General features: G+C 46.8%; 1 protein-coding gene across 2 annotated transcripts in view; it reads right to left on the bottom strand.

Annotated features, from left to right (window-relative positions):
* rap1gds1 (RAP1, GTP-GDP dissociation stimulator 1) overlaps positions 1 to 5978 on the bottom strand; it is an 88796-nt gene extending 82818 nt beyond the window's left edge. Inside the window, exon 1 of one of the 2 annotated variants that reach the window (XM_078569670.1) lies at positions 5465 to 5978. In XM_078569670.1, the coding sequence (XP_078425796.1) occupies positions 5465 to 5468 (4 nt within the window). In that variant the 5' untranslated portion in view covers positions 5469 to 5978. The remainder of the gene's footprint in view (positions 1 to 5464) is intronic. The other variant, XM_078569620.1, reaches the window with a different exon arrangement.
* Positions 5979 to 22470: the final 16492 nt, after the last annotated feature.

The following is a 22470-nucleotide window of genomic DNA, read 5'->3' on the forward strand; positions in this document are numbered from 1 at the left end:
CTGCACACTATGTTGCTAGATAAACAGAATACTAAGTATAGCGTGGAAACAGCCAAGTCCCAACTCAAAAGGTGTCACAAAACTGGCTACCTGCTCAATTTTGCTAGGTTATTGATCTTACTGGAAAGGGATCCAATTTTTCTATTCCTTTTTCTCTCCACATCTATCTTCATCCCTCAGTTCACAGTGTGCAACGTTTTGCAACCAGGGCTGGATCCATATGGCATAATAGTGAATCAGTGGTGCATTAAACTGCTTTAGACAGAGAATCTTGATTAAATACATCATTTAACATGTTAGGACCAGAGCATATTCATGTCTATTGTGTATTATTAAAAAAATAATGCAGAAATGTGATTAAATTCCATGACGTGCAACACCCGACTAGGAACATACAATTCACCATACAAAGGGCAAAATTTCATTTGTGTTTAAAACCGTTCAATGCAATTGGGTGTCTGTACAGCAGAAAGGAATATTTTAAAAAAGCTACTGATGCAGTATTATATTGCAGGAAATACCATGGCTAAATGCACAGTAAATTTATTTTTTTGCTTTTACCATTTCCCTTGATTTAAATTACATGCAGCATGATGAAATTTGGCCCAACTCATGGTCCTCTCAGATACATCACCACCCTTTCAAGGGCAATTGGAGATGGGCAACAATTTTTAAAAAATTCATTCACAGGATGTGGGCTTCGCTGGCTCAGCCAGCATTTATTGCCCATCCATGATTGCCCTTGAGGTGGTGGTGGTGAACTGCCTCCTGCTGCAGAACATGTGGTGTAGGTAAACCCACAGTGCTGTTAGGGAATGAATTCATGATCTTGTCCCTGTGAAGGAACGACAATATATTTCCAAGTCAGGATGGTGAGTGGCTTGGAGGGGAATTTCCAGGTGGTGATTCCTAGTCTTTGATCTGGTCTTGTAGCCATAGTATTTATAGAGCTAGTCCAGTCCATTTTCTGGTCAATGATAACTGCAGGATGCTGATAGTGGGGGATTCAGCAGTGGTAATGTAATTGAATCTCTATGGGCATGCCAGTGGCGCTCACGTCCCATGAATGAATTTAAAAAAGTTCATCAGCTTACTTGGCTTTTAATACTTAAAAAGTGTGGTGGTAGTCTACAGCTTAGATGAATAGAAAATACTGATGCAATTATTTTTCATCTCTATAATAAGGTACAGGATTTAGCCAAGTTTTCTTAATGACATTGGTCCAGGACTGTAGCAGATTTGGCTTTAAAAAAAATGTTCCTGGTGGGTGTTCATCAACTGTTTGTTGCTGGGGGCGGGGGCTGGGGGGGGGGGGGGGGGGGGTGTTCCGTGGTAAAAACCCTTGAAATGTTAAATTTCTCAATTATGCTAAAAAAGTTCAAACAATGTTGTGTTTATATTTTACCTGAACCCCATGCATATATGCCAATCATTTATTTAAATTCTAATTTTTAAAAAAAACTTAGAGGAAAAATCAAGTGTATTTTACTTCCTGGTTTGCTGTCTATCAGAATACTTAACTATGATTGGCTGTTTAACGTGCATGATAACACTTCTGCTGTTGGATGCCTGGAAGGCGCCCCCCCCCTCCCTCCTCAAACTTGGCACCAAACTTTAACTTATGTCAGGAGTCAGGAAATCCATGCCACAGAGATTTATAGACAGCAGCACCATTTTGCTGCTGACCATGAAATCCAGGCCAGTTATTACATTTCCTAACTAAAGAAACACCTGGCTAAAACTAACGGCACTGTGCTTGAAATAACATTGTTACATTTTACAAAGAATTTCAAATACATAACATGTAGAATTGACAAGTGTGGGATTCAAGTCTTGAATTCAATCTGAAAGTACAATTAAGAATCTTCACATTGTAGAACTGGGAAATATTTTCATATAAGACCATAAGACATAGGAGCAGAAATTAGCCCTTCGGCCCATCGAGTCTGCTCCGCCATTCAATCATGGCTGATAAGTTTCTCAACCCCATTCTCCCCGTAACCTTTGATCCCCATACCAATCAAGAACCTATCTATCTCGGTCTTAAATACACTCAATGACCTGGCCTCCACAGCCTTCTGAGGCAATGAATTCCATAGATTCACCACTCTCTGGCGAAAGAAGTTCCTCCTCATCTCTGTTCTAAAAGGTCTTCCCTTTACTCTGAGGCTGTGCCCTAGGGTCCTAGTCTCTCCTACTAATGGAAACATCTTCCCCACATCCACTCTATCCAGGCCTTTCAGTATTCTGTAAGTTTCAATCAGATCCCCCCCCATCCTTCTAAACTCCATCGAGTATAGACCCAGAGTCCTCAAACGTTCCTCATATGTTAAGCCTTTCATTCCTGGGATCGTTCTCATGAACCTCCTCTGGACCCTCTCCAGGGCCAGAACATCCTTCCTGAGATACGGGGCCCAAAATTGCTCACAATATTCTAAATGTGGTCTGACCAGAGACTTGTAAAGCCTCAGCAGCACATCCCTGCTTTTATATTCTAGTCCTCTCAAAATAAATGCCAACATTGCATTTGCCTTCCTAACTACCGACTCAACCTGCAAGTTAACATTAAGAGAATCCTGGACTAGGACTCCCAAGTCCCTTTGCACTACAGATTTCTGAATTCTTTTCCCATTTAGAAAATAGTATATGCCTCTATTCTTCCTACCAAAGTGCATGACCTCACACTTGCCCACGTTGTATTCCATCTGCCACTTCTTTACCCATTCTCCTAACCTGTCCAAATCCTTCTGCAACCTCCCCGCCTCCTCAATACTATCTGTCCCTCCACCTATCTTTGTATCATCTGCAAATTTAGCCAGAATGCCCTCAGTTCCTTCATCTAGATCATTAACGTATAAAGTGAAAAGTTGTGGTCCCAACACTGACACCTGTGGAACTCCACTAGTCACCGGCCACCATCCTGAGAAGGACCCCCTTATCCCCACTCTCTGCCTCCTGCCAGACAGCCAATCTTCTATCCATGCTAGTACCTTGCCTCTAATACCATGGGCTCTTATCTTACTGAGCAGCCTCCTGTGTGGCACCTTGTCAAAGGCCTTCTGGAAGTCCAAGTAGATAACATCCATTGGCTCTCCTTTGTCTAATCTGCTCGTTACCTCCTCAAAGAATTCTAACAGATTTGTTAGGCATGATCTCCCCTTGATGAAACCATGCTGACTTTGCCCTATTTTACCATGCACTTCCAAGTATTCTGAAATCTCATCCTTAATAATGGACTCTAAAATCTTACCAACGACCTAGGTCAGGCTAATCGGCCTGTAATTTCCCGCCTTTTGCCTCTCTCCCTTCTTAAACAGGGGGGTTACATTAGCGATTTTCCAGTCCTCTGGGACCCTCCCTGACTCCAGTGATTCCTGAAAGATCACCACTAACGCCTCCACTATCTCTTCAGCTATCTCCTTCAGAACTCTGGGGTGTAATCCATCTGGTCCAGGTGATTTATCCACCTTCAGACCTTTCAGTTTTCCTAGCACCTTCTCCTTGGTAATGGCCACCATACTCACCTCTGCCCCCCGACTCTCTTGAACTTTGGGGATGTTACTCGTGTCTTCCACCGTGAAGACTGACGCAAAGTACCTATTCAGTTCCTCTGCCATTTCTTTGTTCCCCACTACTCCTTCTCCAGCGTCATTTTCCAGTGGCCCAATGTCCACGTTTGCCTCTCTCTTACCCTTTATATATCTAAAAAAAACTCTTGCAATCTTCTTTTATATTACTGGCTAGTTTACCCTCATATTTAATCTTCTCCCTCCTTATTTCTTTTTTAGTTGTCCTCTGTTGGTCTTTGTAGACTTCCCAATACCCTGGTTTCCCACTGCTCTTTGTCGCATTGTATGCTTTGTCTTTAGCTTTTATGCTATCCCTGGACTTCCCTTGTCAGCCATGGTTGCCTCGTCCTCCCTTTAATATGCTTCTTCTTCCTAGGGATGAATTTTTGCTGTTTCTCCCAAATTACTCCCAGAAACTCCTGCCATTGCTGTTCCACTGTCTTTCCTGCTAGGCTCATCTCCCAGTCAATTCTGACCAGGGTGTCCCAGAGGGAACGATCCCTGCGGAATGCCGCTGGCATCATGCTGGAGTTGGCAGAAATGGCGTTGGATGATCCTTTGAATGCAGAGGCTGGTGGGGTGATAAGTGAGGACAAGGGGGACCCTATCATGGTTCTGGGAGGGAGAGGAAGGTGTGAGGGTGGATGCTGCCAGACCTGCTGAGTTTTTCCAGGTATTTTTATTTTTGTTTTGGATTTCCAGCATCCGCAGTTTTTTGCTTTTACTTTTACCTTCATACAGTTAGCTGGGTTACTGAAAACTTCATTAACAAAAATCATCTTTGTGCATTGATGCGTAGCTCAATAGGAAAAAAGCAAATGTTCTCATTTCTAAGTTTCCAATGTCACTTTATGGGGTTCTTTTGGATTTGCCCCACCCTTCCCCTTCTACTGCAAGCATCTACTTCAAGCACCAAAATCTCTCCAAAGTAGCTATTCAATGTGAGTTGAGAGGGGAGCATCAAGCATCTCAACCATGTTTGACTCCATTATCTAACAAACACACCTGGGTACTTTCTTACAAGAGAAAAAAAATCAGAACCAAATCTTTGGTTGGTCTCCCCACCTTCAGCAAAGGGTGCTGAAAGCCAGTGCCAACACTTCCGACTTCAGAGAAGACTACACAAAGCCAGGGTGTAAAAACTGCTGTCAATACTCCACAAGTCAACACAACAGTGCAGTTTATTCATCCTGGCAATGGATTGATCTTCACGTTGCCCGGAAAAGGACAACTGCATACAGCCAGGGGGCGGGGGCAGAAGAGGAGAGAAAGAGAGAGAGGACGGAACGGAGACAAAGCAAAGTGATGCTTGCATTTTGCTGCCCTCCTTGAAATTCAGATGTAACACTGGAGGAGCATTTCTCCCACCTTGACATTTTGTTCTTTGGTAGTTTAAGCGGAAGCAGCAGTCACTGGAGACAGCAATCCTCGCACTACATTAAGATTTAAAAGATTTAAAGTACACACATTAAAGGTGACTGCATCCGCTTGCACCCGGGGTGCAGGTGGTTGGATACATCAGTAAATCAGCGTGGATCACTTATGGCAAAGCCTGTTAATAATTGCAATGCGGAAATTGCTTCCTGCAGCAGCACGCGGGCACCGCCTCGCCCCGGGAGAAGGCGGCTCAGACACGCATGCGCGGCAGTGTCCGGCCAGGGAGAAGGGGAGCAGCAACTGGGTCTCACGCATGTGCGGTAAACCCCCCCGGGGGGAGAGAGAGAGCGCATGCGCGACAATGCCCGGCGGGGATGGAGCGAAACCGGGGCTCTCGCATGCGCAGCGATGTCTCCCCCTTTTCTCCGCCACCCTCACCCCCGCAACGCCAGGGGCTACGGGGGGGGCGCGCGCTCATATTCACGCGCGCGACACGCACGCAAACGCGCAGCACTTACCCATGACGCGCCGATTCGGCGCGAGGCCCCGCTGACGGTTGTTGTTCTTTAATCACTGTTTCGGCCGCCTTCGCCTCTTCACCAACACCAGCTCCCACCCCCCCTCCCCCAACAAAGGGGAGGGTGGCCGAGCTGCAGCGGAGGCCCGCTTCTCCCGCCGGCTGCGTGTCTCGAGGGAATTCGGAAAGCAGGCACGGCCGGGCTGCAAGGTACGGATCGAGTCGGCAAGACAACGGGGGGGAGGGTCGGGGGGAGAGGAGAGGGGAGAGGAGGGAGAAACGTTAAACTTCAGCCTTTCACCTCGCTCTCAAGACTGGAAGCCGGACACCGTTGATTGACCTTTCGCAGAGCGACAGACCAAGTGCTTGGAGCCGGGGCGGGTGAAGGCGTTGGAGGCCTGGGCAAGGGGGGGGAGTCGTCGTGGTTTCGCTGCTGCTGCTCCGCTCGCGACTGAGCGGCTGCCACAACCGTCAGCTCTTCAGCCAGCACCGCCGAGGCTGCGCTCTAGCTCGTTGCAATGGTCCGCCCCTACTCGCTGTCTATTGGTGCGCCGGCTCCCCGGACGTCCTGACATGCCAGGCGCACCTTCTGTCTGGTCGATTCGAACGTCAATCAAAATACTTCAGGCTCTTGCACCTCCCCCCCTTCCCCGGTTTCGGGAAGGGGACGGGGTTTAAAGATCAGGTCTCTTCCCGTTGGGCTGCGCTCTTAAACCCGCCCCTTTCTCTTTTTTGTCCCGCCTTCCAAGCATTCCATGATTGGATATCACCCGCAGCACTGTGGTGACGTCACAATTGCTCAGCGTCTCCTGTGATTGTTTGCTTGAGATGTCAATCATGGGAGCCTCGATTTCTGTATCGAGCCAACCCTTCAACCCTGTTTCCTCATTCAATGGGATCATGGCTGATTTGTGCTTTAACTCCTATCCATCTGGCTTGGTTTCATAACTTTTGTATCATATTAACCACAGAGATGATATCCATCCTCCTCATTAAAGGTGGCAGGACAGGTAGAGAGCTGTTACTAAAGTATACAGTATTCTAGGCTTCATTAATAAGGGCATAGAGGACAAGAGCAGGGAGGTTATGCTGAACTTATATAAGACACTGGTTAGACCTCAGCTGGGGTATTGTGCACAGTTCTGGGTGCCATACTATAGGAAGGATGGGAACACATTGGAGAGAGTGCAGAAGAGGTTTACAAGAATGGTTCCAGGGATGAGACACTTGAGATGTGAGGTAAGATTGGAGAAGTTGGGACTGTTTTCCTTGGAGAGGAGAAGGCTAAGAGGAGACTTGATAGAAGCTTTCAAAATCATGAGGGGTCTGGACAGAGTAGACAGGGAGAAACTGTTCCTGCTCATAAACGGATCGAGAACCAGAGGGCACAGTTTTAAAGTGTTTTCCAAATGATGCAAATGTGAGGGGAGAAAAAACTTTTTCACACAATGAGTAGTTAGGGGTTGGAATGCACTGCCTGGAAGTGTGGTGGAGGCAGGTTCAATTAAGACATTCAAGAGGGCATTGGATGATTATTTAAACAGAAACAATGGGCAGGGTTACGGGGAAAAGGCAGGAGATTGGCATTAAGTTAAAATGCTCAGAGAGCCGGTGCAGACACGATGGGCCGAATGGCCTCCTTCTACACCGTTACAATTCTGTGATTCTTGGGAGATGATGGACAGCGCCCAAGGTGTATGCCACCTCTGCATTGAACATCAGCTGTGGCTGTAGAGGCCGATTCATGAGCGGCAGTCCCTTATATAGCTGGCACAGATGAATAGCATTGGCCCAAGTATAACACATAACAGATACAGGCTGTCGATCTCACTGGCCTTTGCTGGCATTTACACCCCATATGAACACCCTTCAAACTCCCTAACATCCTTCTTCATCTCAGTTCATCAGAATGACCTTTATTCCTTTTTACCTCATGAACATCTGTTCACCTCACACCCGTGTCCATCTTTCCTCAAACTTCATGTTCCTCAAACTCCATGGCACCCCATCCACAAACATTCACTCTCTCCACCACCAACGCACATTGGCAGCAGTGTATGTCATCTACAAGGTGCACTGCAGGAACTCACCAAGGTTCCTTAGATAGCTCCTTCCAAACCCACGACCACCACTATCTAGGAGGACAAGGGCGGCAGACACAGGGAACACCACCACCTGGAAATTCCCCTCCAAGTCACTCACCATCCTGACTCGGAAATATATCGCTGTTCATTCACTGTCGCTGGGTCAAAATCCTAGAACTCCCTCCCTAACAGCACTGTGGGTGTACCTACACCACATGGGACTGCAGCGGTTCAAGAAGGCAGCTCACCACCACCTTCTCAAGGGCAACCAGGGGATGGGCAATAAATGCTGGCCTAGCCAGTGATGGCCACATTCCATGAATGCATTTTAAAAAGTGTTTGAATCTCTCCAGTTAGGTTTCCGTCTCTGCCATAGTGACAAAAAAGGCTCCTATCGAAGTCACAAACGGTATCCCATGTGACTGCATAAAAGGTAAACCATCTCTCCTTGTACTTCTCGACCTGTTTGCAGCCCTTGATATAGCTGACTTCACCATTCTCCACCAATGCCTCTCCACTCTTATTAATCTAATCGTAGCCAGTGTATCACTTGCATTGGCTTCTCTTCCCATTCTTACACCTCTGATATCCTCTGTGGATCTATCCTTAGCCTCCTCCTTATTTCTTATCTACATGCTGCCTTGCGGTGCCATCATCCGAAAACCCAGCATCAGTTTCCACGTGTATGCTGGAGGCAACCAGCACTATCCCACTACACCTCCCTTGAGTTCTCCACTGTCTCTAAATGTCGTCTCTCTCACTGCTTGTGTGACATCTGGTACTGGATGAGCAGAAATATCCTCCAATTAAATATTGGGAAGACCAAAGTAATTGTCTTTGGTTCCTGCTGCAAACTATGTTCCTTAGCTACACACTCCTTCCTTCTGCCTGGCAATTGTCTTAGGCGGAACCAGACTTTTCACAACCTTGGCATCATATTTGACCCCTAGATGATCTTCCGAACATTTAGTCATGTCATCACTAAGACATGTCATCCACTTCCGTAACATCACCCAACTCCACTCTGCCTCAGCTGAAAGCCATATACATGTTTTTATTATCAATCGACTTGAGTTCTACTCTCCATAAACTTGAGGTTATTCTAAACTCTACTGCCCGTGTCTTAATTCGTACCAAGTTTTCTTCACCTTTCACCCTTGTGCACACTGACCTACATTGGGTCCCAGTTAAACAACGCTATGGTTTTAAATTGTCATTTACCAAGGAAGATGCTGCCCAAATCTTGGTGAAAGAGGAAGTAGTTCAGACACTTGAAGGGTTTAAAAATGATAAGGAGGGAGGTATTGGAAAAGGCACCTGGACTGGATGGGATGCATCCAAGGTTACTGAAGGAAGTGAGGGTAGAAATTGTGGAGGCATTGGCCATAATTTTCCAATCTTCCTTAGACTCAGGGGTGGTGCCAGAGGTCTGGGAAATTGAGAATGTTACACCCTTATTCAAAAAGTGGTAAAGATAAGTCCAGCAACTATAGGCCAGTCAGTTTAACCTTGGTGATGAGGAAGCTTTTTGAAACAATAATTAGGGTCAAAATTAATAGCCACATGGGAGATTGAAGGTTAATCAAGGAAATCCAACATGGGTTTGTTTTGGGAAAAATGTGTTTGACTAATTTTCTTGTGTTTTTTTGATGAGGTAGCAGAGAGGGTTGATGAGAGTAATGCTATTGATGTGGTGTACATGGACTTCAAAAGCATTTGATAAAGTGCCACACAACAGACTTGTGAGCAAAGTTAGAGCTCATGAAATAAAAGGGACAGGAGCAACATGGAAACAAAATTGGCTGAGTGAACAGTTGTTTTTTGGACTGGAGGGAAATTTATGGTGGAGTTCCCCAGGAGTTGGTGTTAGGACCCCCTGCTTTTCCTGATATATATTAATGACCTAAATCTTGGTATACAGGACACAATTTCAAAATTTTCGGATGATACAAAACTTGGAAGCATTGTGAACCATGAGGAAGATAATGTAGAACTTCAAAAGGACATAGACAAGTTGGTGGAATGGGCGGACAAGTGGCAGGTGAAATTTAATGCAGAGAAGTGTAATGTGTTTCATTTTGGTCAGAATAATACGGGGGAGACTTGTCTGAATGTTACGCTCCTCTACTGGCGGGGGATGAGCGAAAAATTCCACGGATGGGCTTCCTGCTGTGTTTCTGCACGCTCCAACCTCTCTGCAATTTTATGCTGGGGCAGATGAGGCCTCACTCAGCCTAAATGCCTTTGCTCCAGTTGAGGCCTTTATTGGTGGGTGGTGGGGGTTGCCTCCATCAGCAGCCTCTTTTTAACTTAGGGCTTCCCCCCTTAAGGTCCGGTAACCGCAGGACTTCTCTTGCAGTCCCCGTCCTGTCCACTGCAGCTTCTGTCACTGCAGGGACTAGAGAGCTGTTGGCTAATCAGATTGAGGGGTGGAAGTCCTGCCTACAGCCAATTAATGCTCATTGGAGTGTGAAATCACTGTGGGGCTGGCAGTGTTGGTGGGAATGTGTTCCCCTCCAACTCTTTGGATGGCGGGAAGGGAAACCTAGCCATCTTAAAAACCCTGGCCTATGTAGATTAAAGGATACAATTCTTAAGGGGGAAGTGCAAGAACAGAGGGTCCTGGATTTATATGTGCAGAAGTCATCAAAGGTGACAGGACAGTTTGAGAGAGTGGTTAATTAAGCATACAGCATCCTAGGCTTTATCAATAGGGACATAGAGTACAAAGCAAGGAAGTTATGTTAAACTGTATATATAAAACACTGGTTTGGCTCCACACTTCTTAAAGGATGTAAAGGCGTTAAAGAGAGTGCAGAAAAGATTCACGAGAATGGGACTTCCATTGCATAGGAACTTTAGTTATGTAGAAAGATTGGAGAAGTTTGGACTGTTTTCCTTGGAGATGAAAAGGTTAAGCGGAGATTTGTAAGAAGCATTCAAAATCATGAGGGGTCTGGATAGAGTAGACAGGGAGAAACTGTTCCCATTGGTGGAAAGATCAAGAACCAGAGGACACAGATTTAAGATAATTGGCAAAAGAAGCAATGGCGACATGCAGAAAATCTTCTTCACGCAGTGAGTGATAGGATTTAGAATGCACTGTCTACAGGGCTACAGGGAAGTGGCACTAGGTGAATTGCTCCTACAGAGGGCCAGCACAGACATGACCAGCTGAATGGCCCCCTTCTGTGCTGTAACCATTCTATGATTTGATGATTCATCTTTGTTTACAAATCCCTCCACAGCCTTGCCTGTCCCTAACTCTGTAATCTCTTCCAGCCCCACAACCCTTGAGATATCTGTGCCCAATTCTGGCCTCTTGAGCATCCCTGTTTTTAATCTCTCCAGCCTTGGTGGCCAAGACGCTAAGCTCTAGAACTCCCTCCCTAAACCTCTGAGCCTTTCCTCCTATTTCTCCTCCATAAAAGCTACTTCTTTAACTCAGCTTTTGGTCATCTACTCCTATATCTCCTCATCTGGCTCAGTGTCAAGTTTTGCTTTATGATGCTTTGGTGCATTATTTCTTACATTAAAGATGCTATATAAATGCAAGTTGTTATTGTTGTTGTTCATGTATTTATCTAGCTTACCCTGAAACACATATACTACTGTCAAATCCTACTTGTAGGAGTTATCGAGAAAAACAGTGTGACTAAACGAAAGGAGTTAAGAGAGGTGGTGGTGTAGTAGTGCTGGATAATGCCAGCGCACATGTAAAATCTGCTGTTGCCATGACTCAAATTGCTGCACTTCCCACAAAAGCATCCTTACCTGCGGCATCCTTGCTGCAGTACAAACTAATTGGCAAACCTGCCTTTGGAAACACGGATCATCGCATGAACTTTTCTGCCTGTTCATGCTGCTCAGCAAAGCTGTTTTGTCTGAAGAAAAGGCCTGTAGTCACGACAGGTAGAGTGCCTCAGCACTGGGCAACTTCGAGACTGAGTCCATGCTGGATTTTGGAACTTGCCAGTTTTGGGGGAAAAAAATATCAGAACCCCTTAATTCAGTGAAAAGGGGACACACAAAAATCAAATGATTTGATTGCAAAACACTTTAGGTTACTGGCCATGTCTCTGCTGATATTAATTAACTTCTCATACATTGGATTTAATAACTCTTTCATGCACCCCCCTCCCCCCCCCATTTCCCTACACCAGTGCACCATGTTTAAAATGAGAAGAGAGTAATCCAACTGAAATGATGTTAAAACACAGTTGTAACTGGAAACTGATCTTTATTCATTCATGATTGTACAGTAAGTACTCTTTAATAACTCTTTGAACTGATTCGGGCCTGTTGCAAGAAGGCGACCAGTGCCCACGGAACTTAAAGGCTCTCGGAAATCAAGTGCAATGTTGAAACTATTTTGAAGAGGCAAATTTGTTCATACTGAATGGGGACATTACAGTAGCGATCTATCATATGAGCTGAAATTGAAGGTGCCGACCAAACTGATGTATGTTTATGATTCTGTCAAACAAGGCTTAACATCCTGATTGTACTGAAGACTGGAGTACATCAATCCTTCAGTGCATTCGAGTTTGAAAATGACATTCAAAACTCCTTGAGTGAAGAGAATTCTTTGATCCCTTTGTTTCATAATATTCTGCTGCTGGCTTGTAAAGAAACTGTTTGATGTTTTCCTGGCATCATGTAGTTTGTGCCTCAGAGTCCACTGCACACTTCTGTAATGATGCAACATAAAAGTCTAGGAGGAATTAGATTGAATTATATTGAATTTACAATACACAATAGGCCATTTGGCTCAATAGGTCCATGACAATGTTTATGCTGCACACAAGCTTCCTCCCACTCTGCTTCATCCCACTCCATCAGCATATCCTTCTACTCCTTTCTCCTTCATGTGTTTATTCAGCTTCCCTGTTAAATGTAATGTGGGTTTAAAGTGGCACTTTATTTAAAAGGGATGTCACTGGGGGTGCACCTATTTTGTTCAGAAACAGAAAACAGCTCATGTTCTGTGTTTCATTCATGGACTTTGAGTGCTTTGTTCATTATTATTTTATCTGTAAACTGCTTATTGTTACATGTTTTTGCTTCACTTATGAACTTTGCTGTTTGGCTTGTGTTGCCTATTGAGTAGGCTTTGGTACATACTATCAGCTGTGGCTCAGTGGGTAGCACTCTTGCCTCTGAGTCACAAGGTTGTGGGTTGAAGTCCCATTTCAGAGACTTCAATTTAAAGCTCTGAGCTGACACTCCGGTGCTGTACTAAGGGAGCACCGCTGTTGAAAAAGATTCCACCTTTCAGATAAGATGTTAAATTCAGGCTCTCACAAGTAGACATGGGTGATCCCCTGTCACTACTTCAAATAAGAGCAGGGGAATTCACCCTGGTATTCTGGCCAATATTTATCTCTCAATCAAAATCTTGAAAATAGGTTAGTATGTCATGAACACATTGCTGCTGGTGGGAGCTTTCTGTACGCAAATCGACTGGCACATTTTCTAAATTACAACAGCACATTTCGGAAAGTACTTCATTATCTGTAAAACACTTTGGGACACACCAAAGTCATGAAAAGCACAATGCAAATATAAATCTTCAATCTAACAACTCAGTATATTTTTCTATTCTCTGCTGTTTACATGTATTTATTCTTGTTGCCAACAGCTTTGTGGCATATTTTTGTTTCTGGATTGTCACTCTGGTTGTCTCAAGTCTCAGTATAATGTTCTGCTGATTGCTTTCCTTTGTACCATATTAAATGTAGTGTTTTTAAGCAATCCATTTCTTCCTCTCCCCTTCCCTCAGAAGACTCTGATTCTTTAATTGCTCACTGTTCCTTGGGTGCAGTCCCCCACGGTGGCCATTCCTCGCGCATGAGCGCCAGAGACTAAGAGTGCTGCACTGTCTGAGGTACCAAAGTTGGGGTGTGACATTAAGCTGAGACTCTCTCTGCTCCTCAGGAGGAGGTAAAAGATCCCTTGGTACTCTTCTGAAGAGGAGCTGGGAAATCTTCCTGAAGCCCTGGCCAATTCTTATCCCTCAACTAACAGATTATCTGGCCATTATCATATTACTATTTGCTGCAGCTTACTGTGTATAAATTGGCTACCATGCTTCCTCTATTACAACAGAGACCACACTTCAAAATTCCTTGGAATGTCCTGAGGTCATGAAAGGTGCTATATAAATGCATGTTCCTTCCTTATTGACTTTTGCAAACCAGTAACAGTTCTGAAGGGGGCATTCCTGGTATTATTTATGCTCAATGTAATGGTACCTTAATAATCTGCTGACCTGATTGTCACAAAGCCTTGCATGAGATGTCAAAACTACATAACTTTTCTTTTTTTAAAAAAAAAATTATATTATACTTGTGTTTACATTTCTTAATTTAGAATTTATACTTCCAGATTTAGACTTTCTGATTTGTACTTCCTAATTTAGACTCTGCAAGCCTGATTTTAACTCTGTGCAAGTGGATGCGTTTGAATCAGTGAGATTCTTCAATCTGATTTGTTGAAGAGTGGTTCGCACTCATTACAGATCCCCTGTAGAGGGCGCCGCACTGAATCAGGCACCCGATGACGGCAAGTCTGCACTCAAGAGCCTACAAATCTGATATAGGGATGCACTGAGGGGAAGAAGACTTTATTTATTCACAGGATGTGGGTGTCACTGGCAAGACCAGCATTTATTGCAAACCCCTAATTGCCTTTAACAGAATAGCTTGCTAGGCCATTTTAGAGGGCACTTAAGAGCCGATCACATTACTGTGGTCCTTGAGTCACATATAAGACAGATTGGGTAAGGGCAGCAGATTCCCTTCCATGAAGGCACATTAGAAAACCAGCTGGTTTTTTGCAACAATCTGTTAGTTTCACCATCATCAATACAGATATTAGCTTTTATACCAGATTTTATTTATCAGTAGTTAAATTCAGCTGCCATGGTGGGATTTGAACTCCTGTCTCTGGATTATTAATATAGTAACATGACCACTAAGTTATCATTCCTTATAAACATGCAGTAGTAAAATCGTTCTCAGACATGAAAGAAAGACTCCTGAAATCCCTGGGATGTTCCAAACAGCTTCACAGCCACTAAAGTACTTTTATAAGTGTAGTCGCTGTTGTAAGAAACACAGTGGCTAATTTGCAAACTACAATGAGGTAATTGCTAGATAATCTTTTATCTTAAAAGTGTAGATTGAAGGATAAATATTGAAGGGACACCAGGGATAACTGCCCTGCCCTTCTTCAAACAATACGCCAGTGAAAAAGTTGCCCATCAAAGGTAGTTTTGAATGATTGTTATCAATTTGTGAATCTATACAAAATACTCTGTTGCTTTGAGCGTCAATAGTCGCTCCCTTAAGTGGACCTCATGCTCTTAATGTTCTGGACCTCATGTTTACTGCCATATATTTACATGCCTCACGGATCATAACAATAAACCCTTTGTTTAATGTACCGGACAAAAAAAGTCTTAATGAATGCTGTCATATGTATCCTCCTGTCACCCAGCGAGGTGACCCTGGCCTGCTTGGTGGGTCTGGCCCAGTACATGAGCCCGATCCATTGGGCAGTAGGTTGCAGGCTAACACTCAATTTGCAGCCCCACTGAAAGAGTGTTGTGTGCAAGCTGCCTTTCTAGGCGAAACATTAAAGACCTCCTGATGGAATGTAAACAGAAATTTGGATAAATATCTGAAGGGAAAAAATGTGCAGGATTATGGGAGAAGGAGCGGGGAGTGAGATTAATTAGGCACCTGATCATTGTAATATAGCTGAGAACACTAATCTTTAAACAGGGATCATGAATGACCCAGGGAACTACAGGCCATACAGCTTGTGTGTTTTTGATGAAATTTTAGGAGACATTGTGAAAGAGGAGATAATAAGACACTCGAATAGGTGTTATATGGTGAGGGAGCCAGCGTGGATTTATGAGATGAAGGTCTTGCCTGACAGATTTACTGGAGCTTTTCCAGGCAATTACAGACTTTGTTGACAACAGAAATTCTGTGGATGTGACGTATTTAGATTTTAGCACAGCTTTTCATCCTGTGCCACATGGGGATTAGTGCATGATGCTGTAAAGCCTGGTACAGGGGGTAAACCTCAGGGCGCTGACAATTGGCCAATACAGAGAAAACAAACTCTGGTTGTGAATGAAGATACGATGTGGGAGGAGTCACCTTCAAAGTGTTATCAGGGTCAGTGCTGGAGCATTTCTGTTATTAGTATTGGCTAAAATAAAGCTGTATTTAACTTTGCAGATTACATTTAAACTTGGGTGGGTGGGGGGGGGGGTGGGGTTCAAGCAACAGACAAGAGACAAAACCAATCCAAAGTAATCTGGATGGTTCAAAACAATAACAATTCATATTTATGAAATGACTTGAGCACCTCAAACTAGGGGGCATAGTCTCAGAACAAGGAGTTGGCCATTTGAGACTGAGATGAGGAGAAATTTCTTCACTCAAAAGTTGCGCTTCTTTTGAATTCTCTATCCGGAGTGCTGTGGATGCTCAGTTGTTGAGTTTATTCAAAAGCGAGATGGATAGATTTTTGGACACTAAAAGGGAATCAAGGGACATGGGGATAGGACAGGAAAGCGAAGCCATGATTGTAGTGAATGGTGGAGATACGCGAGAGGCCATGTGTCCTGCTTCTGCTCTTACTTCTTATGTTATTATGGCCGGAGTTTTCCAGCCCCTCACGCTCTTCCGGTCCCGCCGATGCGAGCAGAGATTTCAATGGCTCGTCGGCCCCGCCGTGGGGGTGCTGGAAAATTCTGGCCGATGTCTTTCTGGTTACATCAGTCATCCTCTGGCTGCCTTTTCCAGAGATGAATAGCGAGACAAAGGTAATTGCCGTCTCTCTTAACTCTGTTTGGCAACTCAGTCCACCAGTTCTTTTTCAATCAAGATTAGCAACTACATTTCTGCTTAGCTAAAATTCCTTCTGGGAATTGAATAACAATCATTTTGCATTCCAGGTGCAGATGGCTAGGGATATGATCAATGACATGCCATTAACATAGTGACTATTATATGTAATGATATTTCTACATGGTGATTAATTACACACAATGATTATTATACCTGTACATAGTTTCTGATTATTATAAAAGGGTAATTATGGTGCATAGCAATTATTATATGTAATGATTAATATAATCAGTGATTCTTACACAGTTTAGAGGGCTCACTCATCTGTCTTCCATTTTGCAATATAACAGGATCCAGCTTTGCCAGATTCCCATGAACATATTTAGTCCAATGGAACTGCTCGGTACAATCTGTTGTGAATGTTCCAGTAGAGGTTAATCCTGTCACAATGTTGGATCCTCATTCGAACGAATTCTGTGCTCGCTGAAGGCCAGTTTGCAAGTCAGAGGAACCACGTTACATGAATGTTAGGGTTGATTTGGGTCTAATACCGAAATGTAAGTCACTGCAACCTGGCAGGAGCATCACTCTGTGAAAAGAACTTTAAATAAATACACTATATTTTTGATTGACAAATCTAATGGTGGACGCGTATTACTGGTGATTTTATTTGCATTTAGTTGTTTGGAACCATATGGATGTTAAAAGTTTATCAGCTGACACTTAAGGCTGGATTTTACGGGAGGGGCATATTGCTTGCGCCCCTCCCCCGCCCCAACCCCCCATGACAAAAGCTGTTTTCAAACTGACCAATTAAAAAAAAACGGCTGCCCCTGCAGAAATAACATGCTGAGGGTGGCCGGAACGAGCAGAGAGCGGCGGGACTTGCGCCCCTCACTGAGAGGAAGTCCCGCCCTTGAGAGCTGCTGGCCATCTAACATTCCCAGCAGCGCCAGAACTCCGTTGTGGATGCTGCTGGGATTGTGAGCAGGCCCTGGAAAGAACGGCAATGGATCCGGACTAATATAAGTCGCGGGCTTTTAGGCTGGGGAAGAGATCGGGTCCCCTAGGGAGAGGGGGATGGGGGATGGCGGGGGAGAGGGGAAATTGGTTTTGGAGACCAGGCGGGGAAGCACAAAGCGGGTCTGGGGGTGTATCAATTTGGGGGCTGCCCCCAATATGCAAACAGGGCACCTCTCCCACCCCACCACCCCCCAACACCTGGAGGACGTAGCCCCCCTTCCTTCCTGCCTTTTAACCAGTCGGGTTAAAAAAACAGCCTGTCAGCTCCTCCCTGCCTGCCCATGACAACTGGGCAGCATAATATTTGGGTCAATTGGCTCGTTAACAAGCTCAGTTGACCCTGAATTTTTTTTTTTACAAAATGGCGGGCGGGCTGCCGATTTCGGTGCTGGCCTGCCCACTGTTTTATGGGGTGGGTCGGAAGGCAGTGGGCTAACCAGGTTATATTTACATGCCCGCCGGACAACCCACCTTCAACCAACCGAAAACAGGCACTAGTGGGTGGACCTGAAATCCAGGCAATGAAAGAATCAAAATAACCAGGATTTTTGGAAAGGAACAAAGGCTCATATCAACTATGTTTGACATTGCTGTATTAAAATTAATGCACCCTAAGCGGTGATTTTACTGCCAAAACTGCAGCCTAAAATAATGATTTCAATCCACAAGTGAATTTTACATCCTAACATACTGCACACCAACTGTTATAGCTATTTCACATATGGTGAGGGCAGTAGTTTTTTTTCTAATTGCCGTCCCTATTAATGATAGTGAGGGCACTGAAGCGATTTTTTCTATCAGTTAGCGATGGAGCTGCCAACAGCTCTTCACCCACCCCCAACCACCCTCCCGTCCCCTTACAGGGTCATTAAGGGCAGAATTTTCTGGCTGGCGGGGTGGGGGGGGAGGGGAGGTGGAGCGGGCACGGGTGGGCATTTTCGCAGGCGGGCAACTGAGGCCCGCCCAGTGCGAATCGCGGCTCCTGAGGACAGCAGGAGTGGGCGGGCGGCGGCGGGACTGCAATGACCACCGGGTCCAATGGCGACCCGGGGGCCTGTTCAAATAGCGCACAGGCAGCCTTGCGAAGGCTGTGAATCATGTCCAGTGGAAGGGCTCCCCAGGGCGCTGCTGGTGAGCAGGCCAGGCCAGAGGGCAGGGCAGGGGGGCTAGTGTGCCCCTCGTTTTTAGGATGACTGCCTTGTTGCCCTCCTCGAGGAGGTAGCAGCATGATGGCAGGTTCTGGTTCCCCAGGACGGGAGGAGGAGGCCCCCCCCCCACATGACCAAACGTGCCTGGGAGGAGGTGGCGGAGGTGGTGAGCTCCCGCGATGTGGTGCAGCGCACCTGGATCCAGTGTGGCAAGCGCTTCAATGACCTGCTGCGCTCAGGAAGGGTGCATACCATGTTGTCAATGGTCACTTAACCCAACAGGTAGGCTTTCCCCCCAGTTCCCCCCCCCCACCCAAGTCTGAGTGTAGTGACTGCATTGAATCATTGATAGCCTGTGTCCTTCGCTGGGTGGGCCAGCAGATATTGCCCATGCCGAGGTCACCCTGAGAGGGTGGTGAAGAGATGGGTTCTGCCCCTGCAGCATGTGGTACACTGAGACCCACATGACTGTTTTGGGGCAACCTGGAGGAGCTGCACCTGGGCGCAGGGCTGGAACTCCAGGACATGTCAAAGTCAGGGTGATGAGATGCTGGGAGGGGAGCTTCAAGGTGGCGTTGGCACCGATCGATCTGCTCTCCTCTGTGCTTCACGTGCTTGCGCCTCCTTGCTATGGACCGTGTGGTGCCTGACGTGATGTGGGCAGCATTTGGCCAAGGGGGTTGGGGCGGGGAGGCTGGGGGCAGGCCTACCTAGTATCTTTGTGTGAGTGTTCGGCAGCAGCGGGGTGAGGAGACACTGGAGCCCTGCAATGTCCCACTCTGGTTGGGGTGGGTCGTGCGCGGAGAGAGTCCATGTGTAATTTTCACTAATCAATGCTCGTCTCTCATTTTCAGGAGAAGAATGCTCATAACGTGGCAGAGCGTGTGAGGACTGGCAGAGGGCCGGCACAGTTAGTGATTCTCAGCCTCTTCGAGCAGGAGGCCCTAGTTCTGGAGAGATGCCATGTGCCCAGGTCCACCAGTGTCGGTGAGGCTGGGGTGCCACGGGCAGGTATGTTTGCCCAGCAATGAGGTCACCATTGTTCTCCCAACAGCAATGGCAGTGCTGAATGTTCAGTGATTGAAGTTTGCAAAATGGTTTGACCATTGCTTATGGAAGGATGGGCGCATAATAATCCGGGGGACAGGGATACACATTGACATTGTCTCCACGTTAACTGATCCAATGTCCTTGTTCTTCCTTTCAGCATCAGTGGAGCAGGGCCGGGAGGAGGAGCAGCAGAGACCCCCTCTCACACCTGAGGCCCTGAAGTCTCACCAGCGTCACACCATCTCTGCCAGGCAGGCACCAGCGCAGATACCAGCACCTCAGTGGGAATTAGAACATTGGCTAGTGTCCCGGGGCACAGCGGTGAGGGCACTTCACATTTCCTGGAGGAGCTGGCAGAGACAGAGAGTGCCCATGGCACCAGCAGTTGGAGGACTGCAGGGGACCAGGCACATGCTCAGTTGGTGCCTGATGATTTGCCTCTGGAGTCATCCGCAATGCAGCAGCTGCAGGAAATGCGGCTGGGTGTGCGGGAGTATCTGGGGGAGATACATGAGGCTATGCTTGGCTTGGTCCCCGTGGTGGAGGAGTCTACACGGATTATCGCTGAAGCAATAAGCCTCATGTCCGAGCGCCATGCATCCTCCATGGAGAGAGTGGCGACTCTCATGGAGAGGCTACTCCAGGAAACCCATCAGGGCTTCTTGGGGATGTGCTCGGACCAGCAAATCCTCACATCGGCATTGACCTCAGCTGGTCAGTGTCAGTGTGGGAGATGGTGTGGACATCAAGTTTCCCAGCTCGGTGCCCATCCATCCACGGTGAGCAGGGAGGTCCGAAGCGACCTCACGTTGGCGCAGCAGCTGCCTGGATCTCCGCGGGCTCCTCCCAGGGCGCTCCGGATGAGGGCGGCAGCTCCTCCACTCCTCTGCCATTGACCATATCATCTGGTGAGGCTGCGATGACTGGGGAGGTGCCAACTGTGGAACTGGCAGCTCCCTCCCAGGCAGGGCCAGCACAGGCTCCACGGGCCAGAGGACGACTGCCAAAGTCATCGAGGCCAACAGGACAGCAGAGTCAGCAGGCTGGCTCAGATGCCACTCCCAGCGAGGGGGCAGCACCAAGACATAGCACCCGGAAACCTAAACATAAGGCACCTTAGGCACAGCACGGGTTTATCACTGGTGCTTTTGTGTTGGCCGCAATGAGGTCTTTATAAGTTGGTGTGATTTTTAACACCTTTTTCATTTTGTTACATTAAGTTTCTTTGGTTGTGATATTAAATTCAGACATGTCATCATAGCTGAGAGTGCCACTTTTGTTCTGCAGGTGGATGGTTTCCAGTAATGTAAAGAGTGTTTTGTGGGACATTCAGCTTTATTAACAAGGACCTTAGTTAATGTTCTTAACCAGGCAGATTTTGCACTTAGGTCTCGACTATGGAACCTACAGGCTTGTCCTGGAGGTCTGTCTGCGATGTGCTAGCTGAAGGTTTTTTGGATTAAAGCCTCCCGGGTGTCCCTGCCTCCCTGGAGTATGCCTGGGTCAGCGTCTACCCCCTCAGCATTTCCCTGTGTGTGCTCATCCTCGGACTCACTGCTGGACTCATCATGTGCAGCTACAGCCACTGCATCAACATCTTCATCGTCCAGAGTGTCCCCCCTTTCCAGCGCAAGATTGTGGAGAGCGCAGCATGCAACCACTATCACCGACACACGATCTGGGGGGTACTGGAGTGCGCCCCCTGAGTGGTGCAGGCATTGGAAATGCATCATGAGAAGACCGATGACTCTCTCCACCACAGCCCTTGTGGTGCCGTGGCTCCTATTGTAGCGCTGCTCAGCTTCTGTTCTTGGATGGCGGAGAGGCATCATGAGCCACCTTCTGATAGCCCTTGTCACCCAGCAGCCATCCATCCGGCCGGGCTGGAGCACTGAAGAGCCCCGGCACCTGGGAGTGTCTGAGGATGTAGGCGTCGTGGGAGCTGCCTGGGTACCTTGCACAGACTTGTAGAATTAGCATCCTGTGATCACACACTATCTACACATTCATGGAGTGGAAGCCCTTCCTGTTGATGAAGGCACCGGGCTCACCTGGTGGTGCCTTGATGGCCACATGCGTACAGTCTATAGCACCCTGGACGCGGGGGAAGCCAGCAATGGCCGCGAAGCCTCTGGCTTGCTGTGTCTGGCTTGCCTGGTTGCAGCGGAAGTGGATGAAGGTCAATGCCCATCTAAACAGAGCATCTGTAACCTGCTTAACACAAGTGTGGACAGCTGATTGGGAGACACCGTAAAGATCACCCACCGAGCCCTGGAAGGAGCCAGAGGCATAGAAATTGAGGGCAGCTGTGACCTTTAGAGCCGCTGGCATGGGGTGCCCATCCACACAGATAGCGGAGATCTCAGGGCCAATCATCTGACAGATATAGTTGACTGTTTCCCTTGACAGTCGGAGCCTCCTTTGGCACTGCACCTCAGACATATTGAGGTAGCTGCTTCACTGCCTGTAAACCCTGGCAGCAGGATAGTGGCGTCTTCTGCAGCCCCTTCCGCCTTGGACAACCTCTCCGTGCCTGCGCCTGGACACCTAAAGGTGGCTCCCCTGGAGGCTGAATGTGCACTCCTGGCCTCCTCCCCCTTCCTCCTCAGAGGAGCTGCCTCCATTGGAGAGTTCAGCTCCCATTCCCAGGCTAAGGGAAGGCTTCCTGAAACCTGCAGGCCCAGAAAGGATTCCTCACTGCAGAGAGCTGACCTGAAGGTTGAGAGTCCAGACCAAGCAGCTGGGATGTTTTTTGAAGTACTGCAGATCACACAGGCAAATATCAGTAACTTTGAAACATCAATATTTGACAGTGCACACTCACGACCCCAC

This window comes from Cetorhinus maximus, chromosome 1 (assembly GCF_964194155.1).
Source record: "Cetorhinus maximus chromosome 1, sCetMax3.hap1.1, whole genome shotgun sequence".
Classification (NCBI taxonomy): Eukaryota; Metazoa; Chordata; class Chondrichthyes; order Lamniformes; family Cetorhinidae; genus Cetorhinus; species Cetorhinus maximus.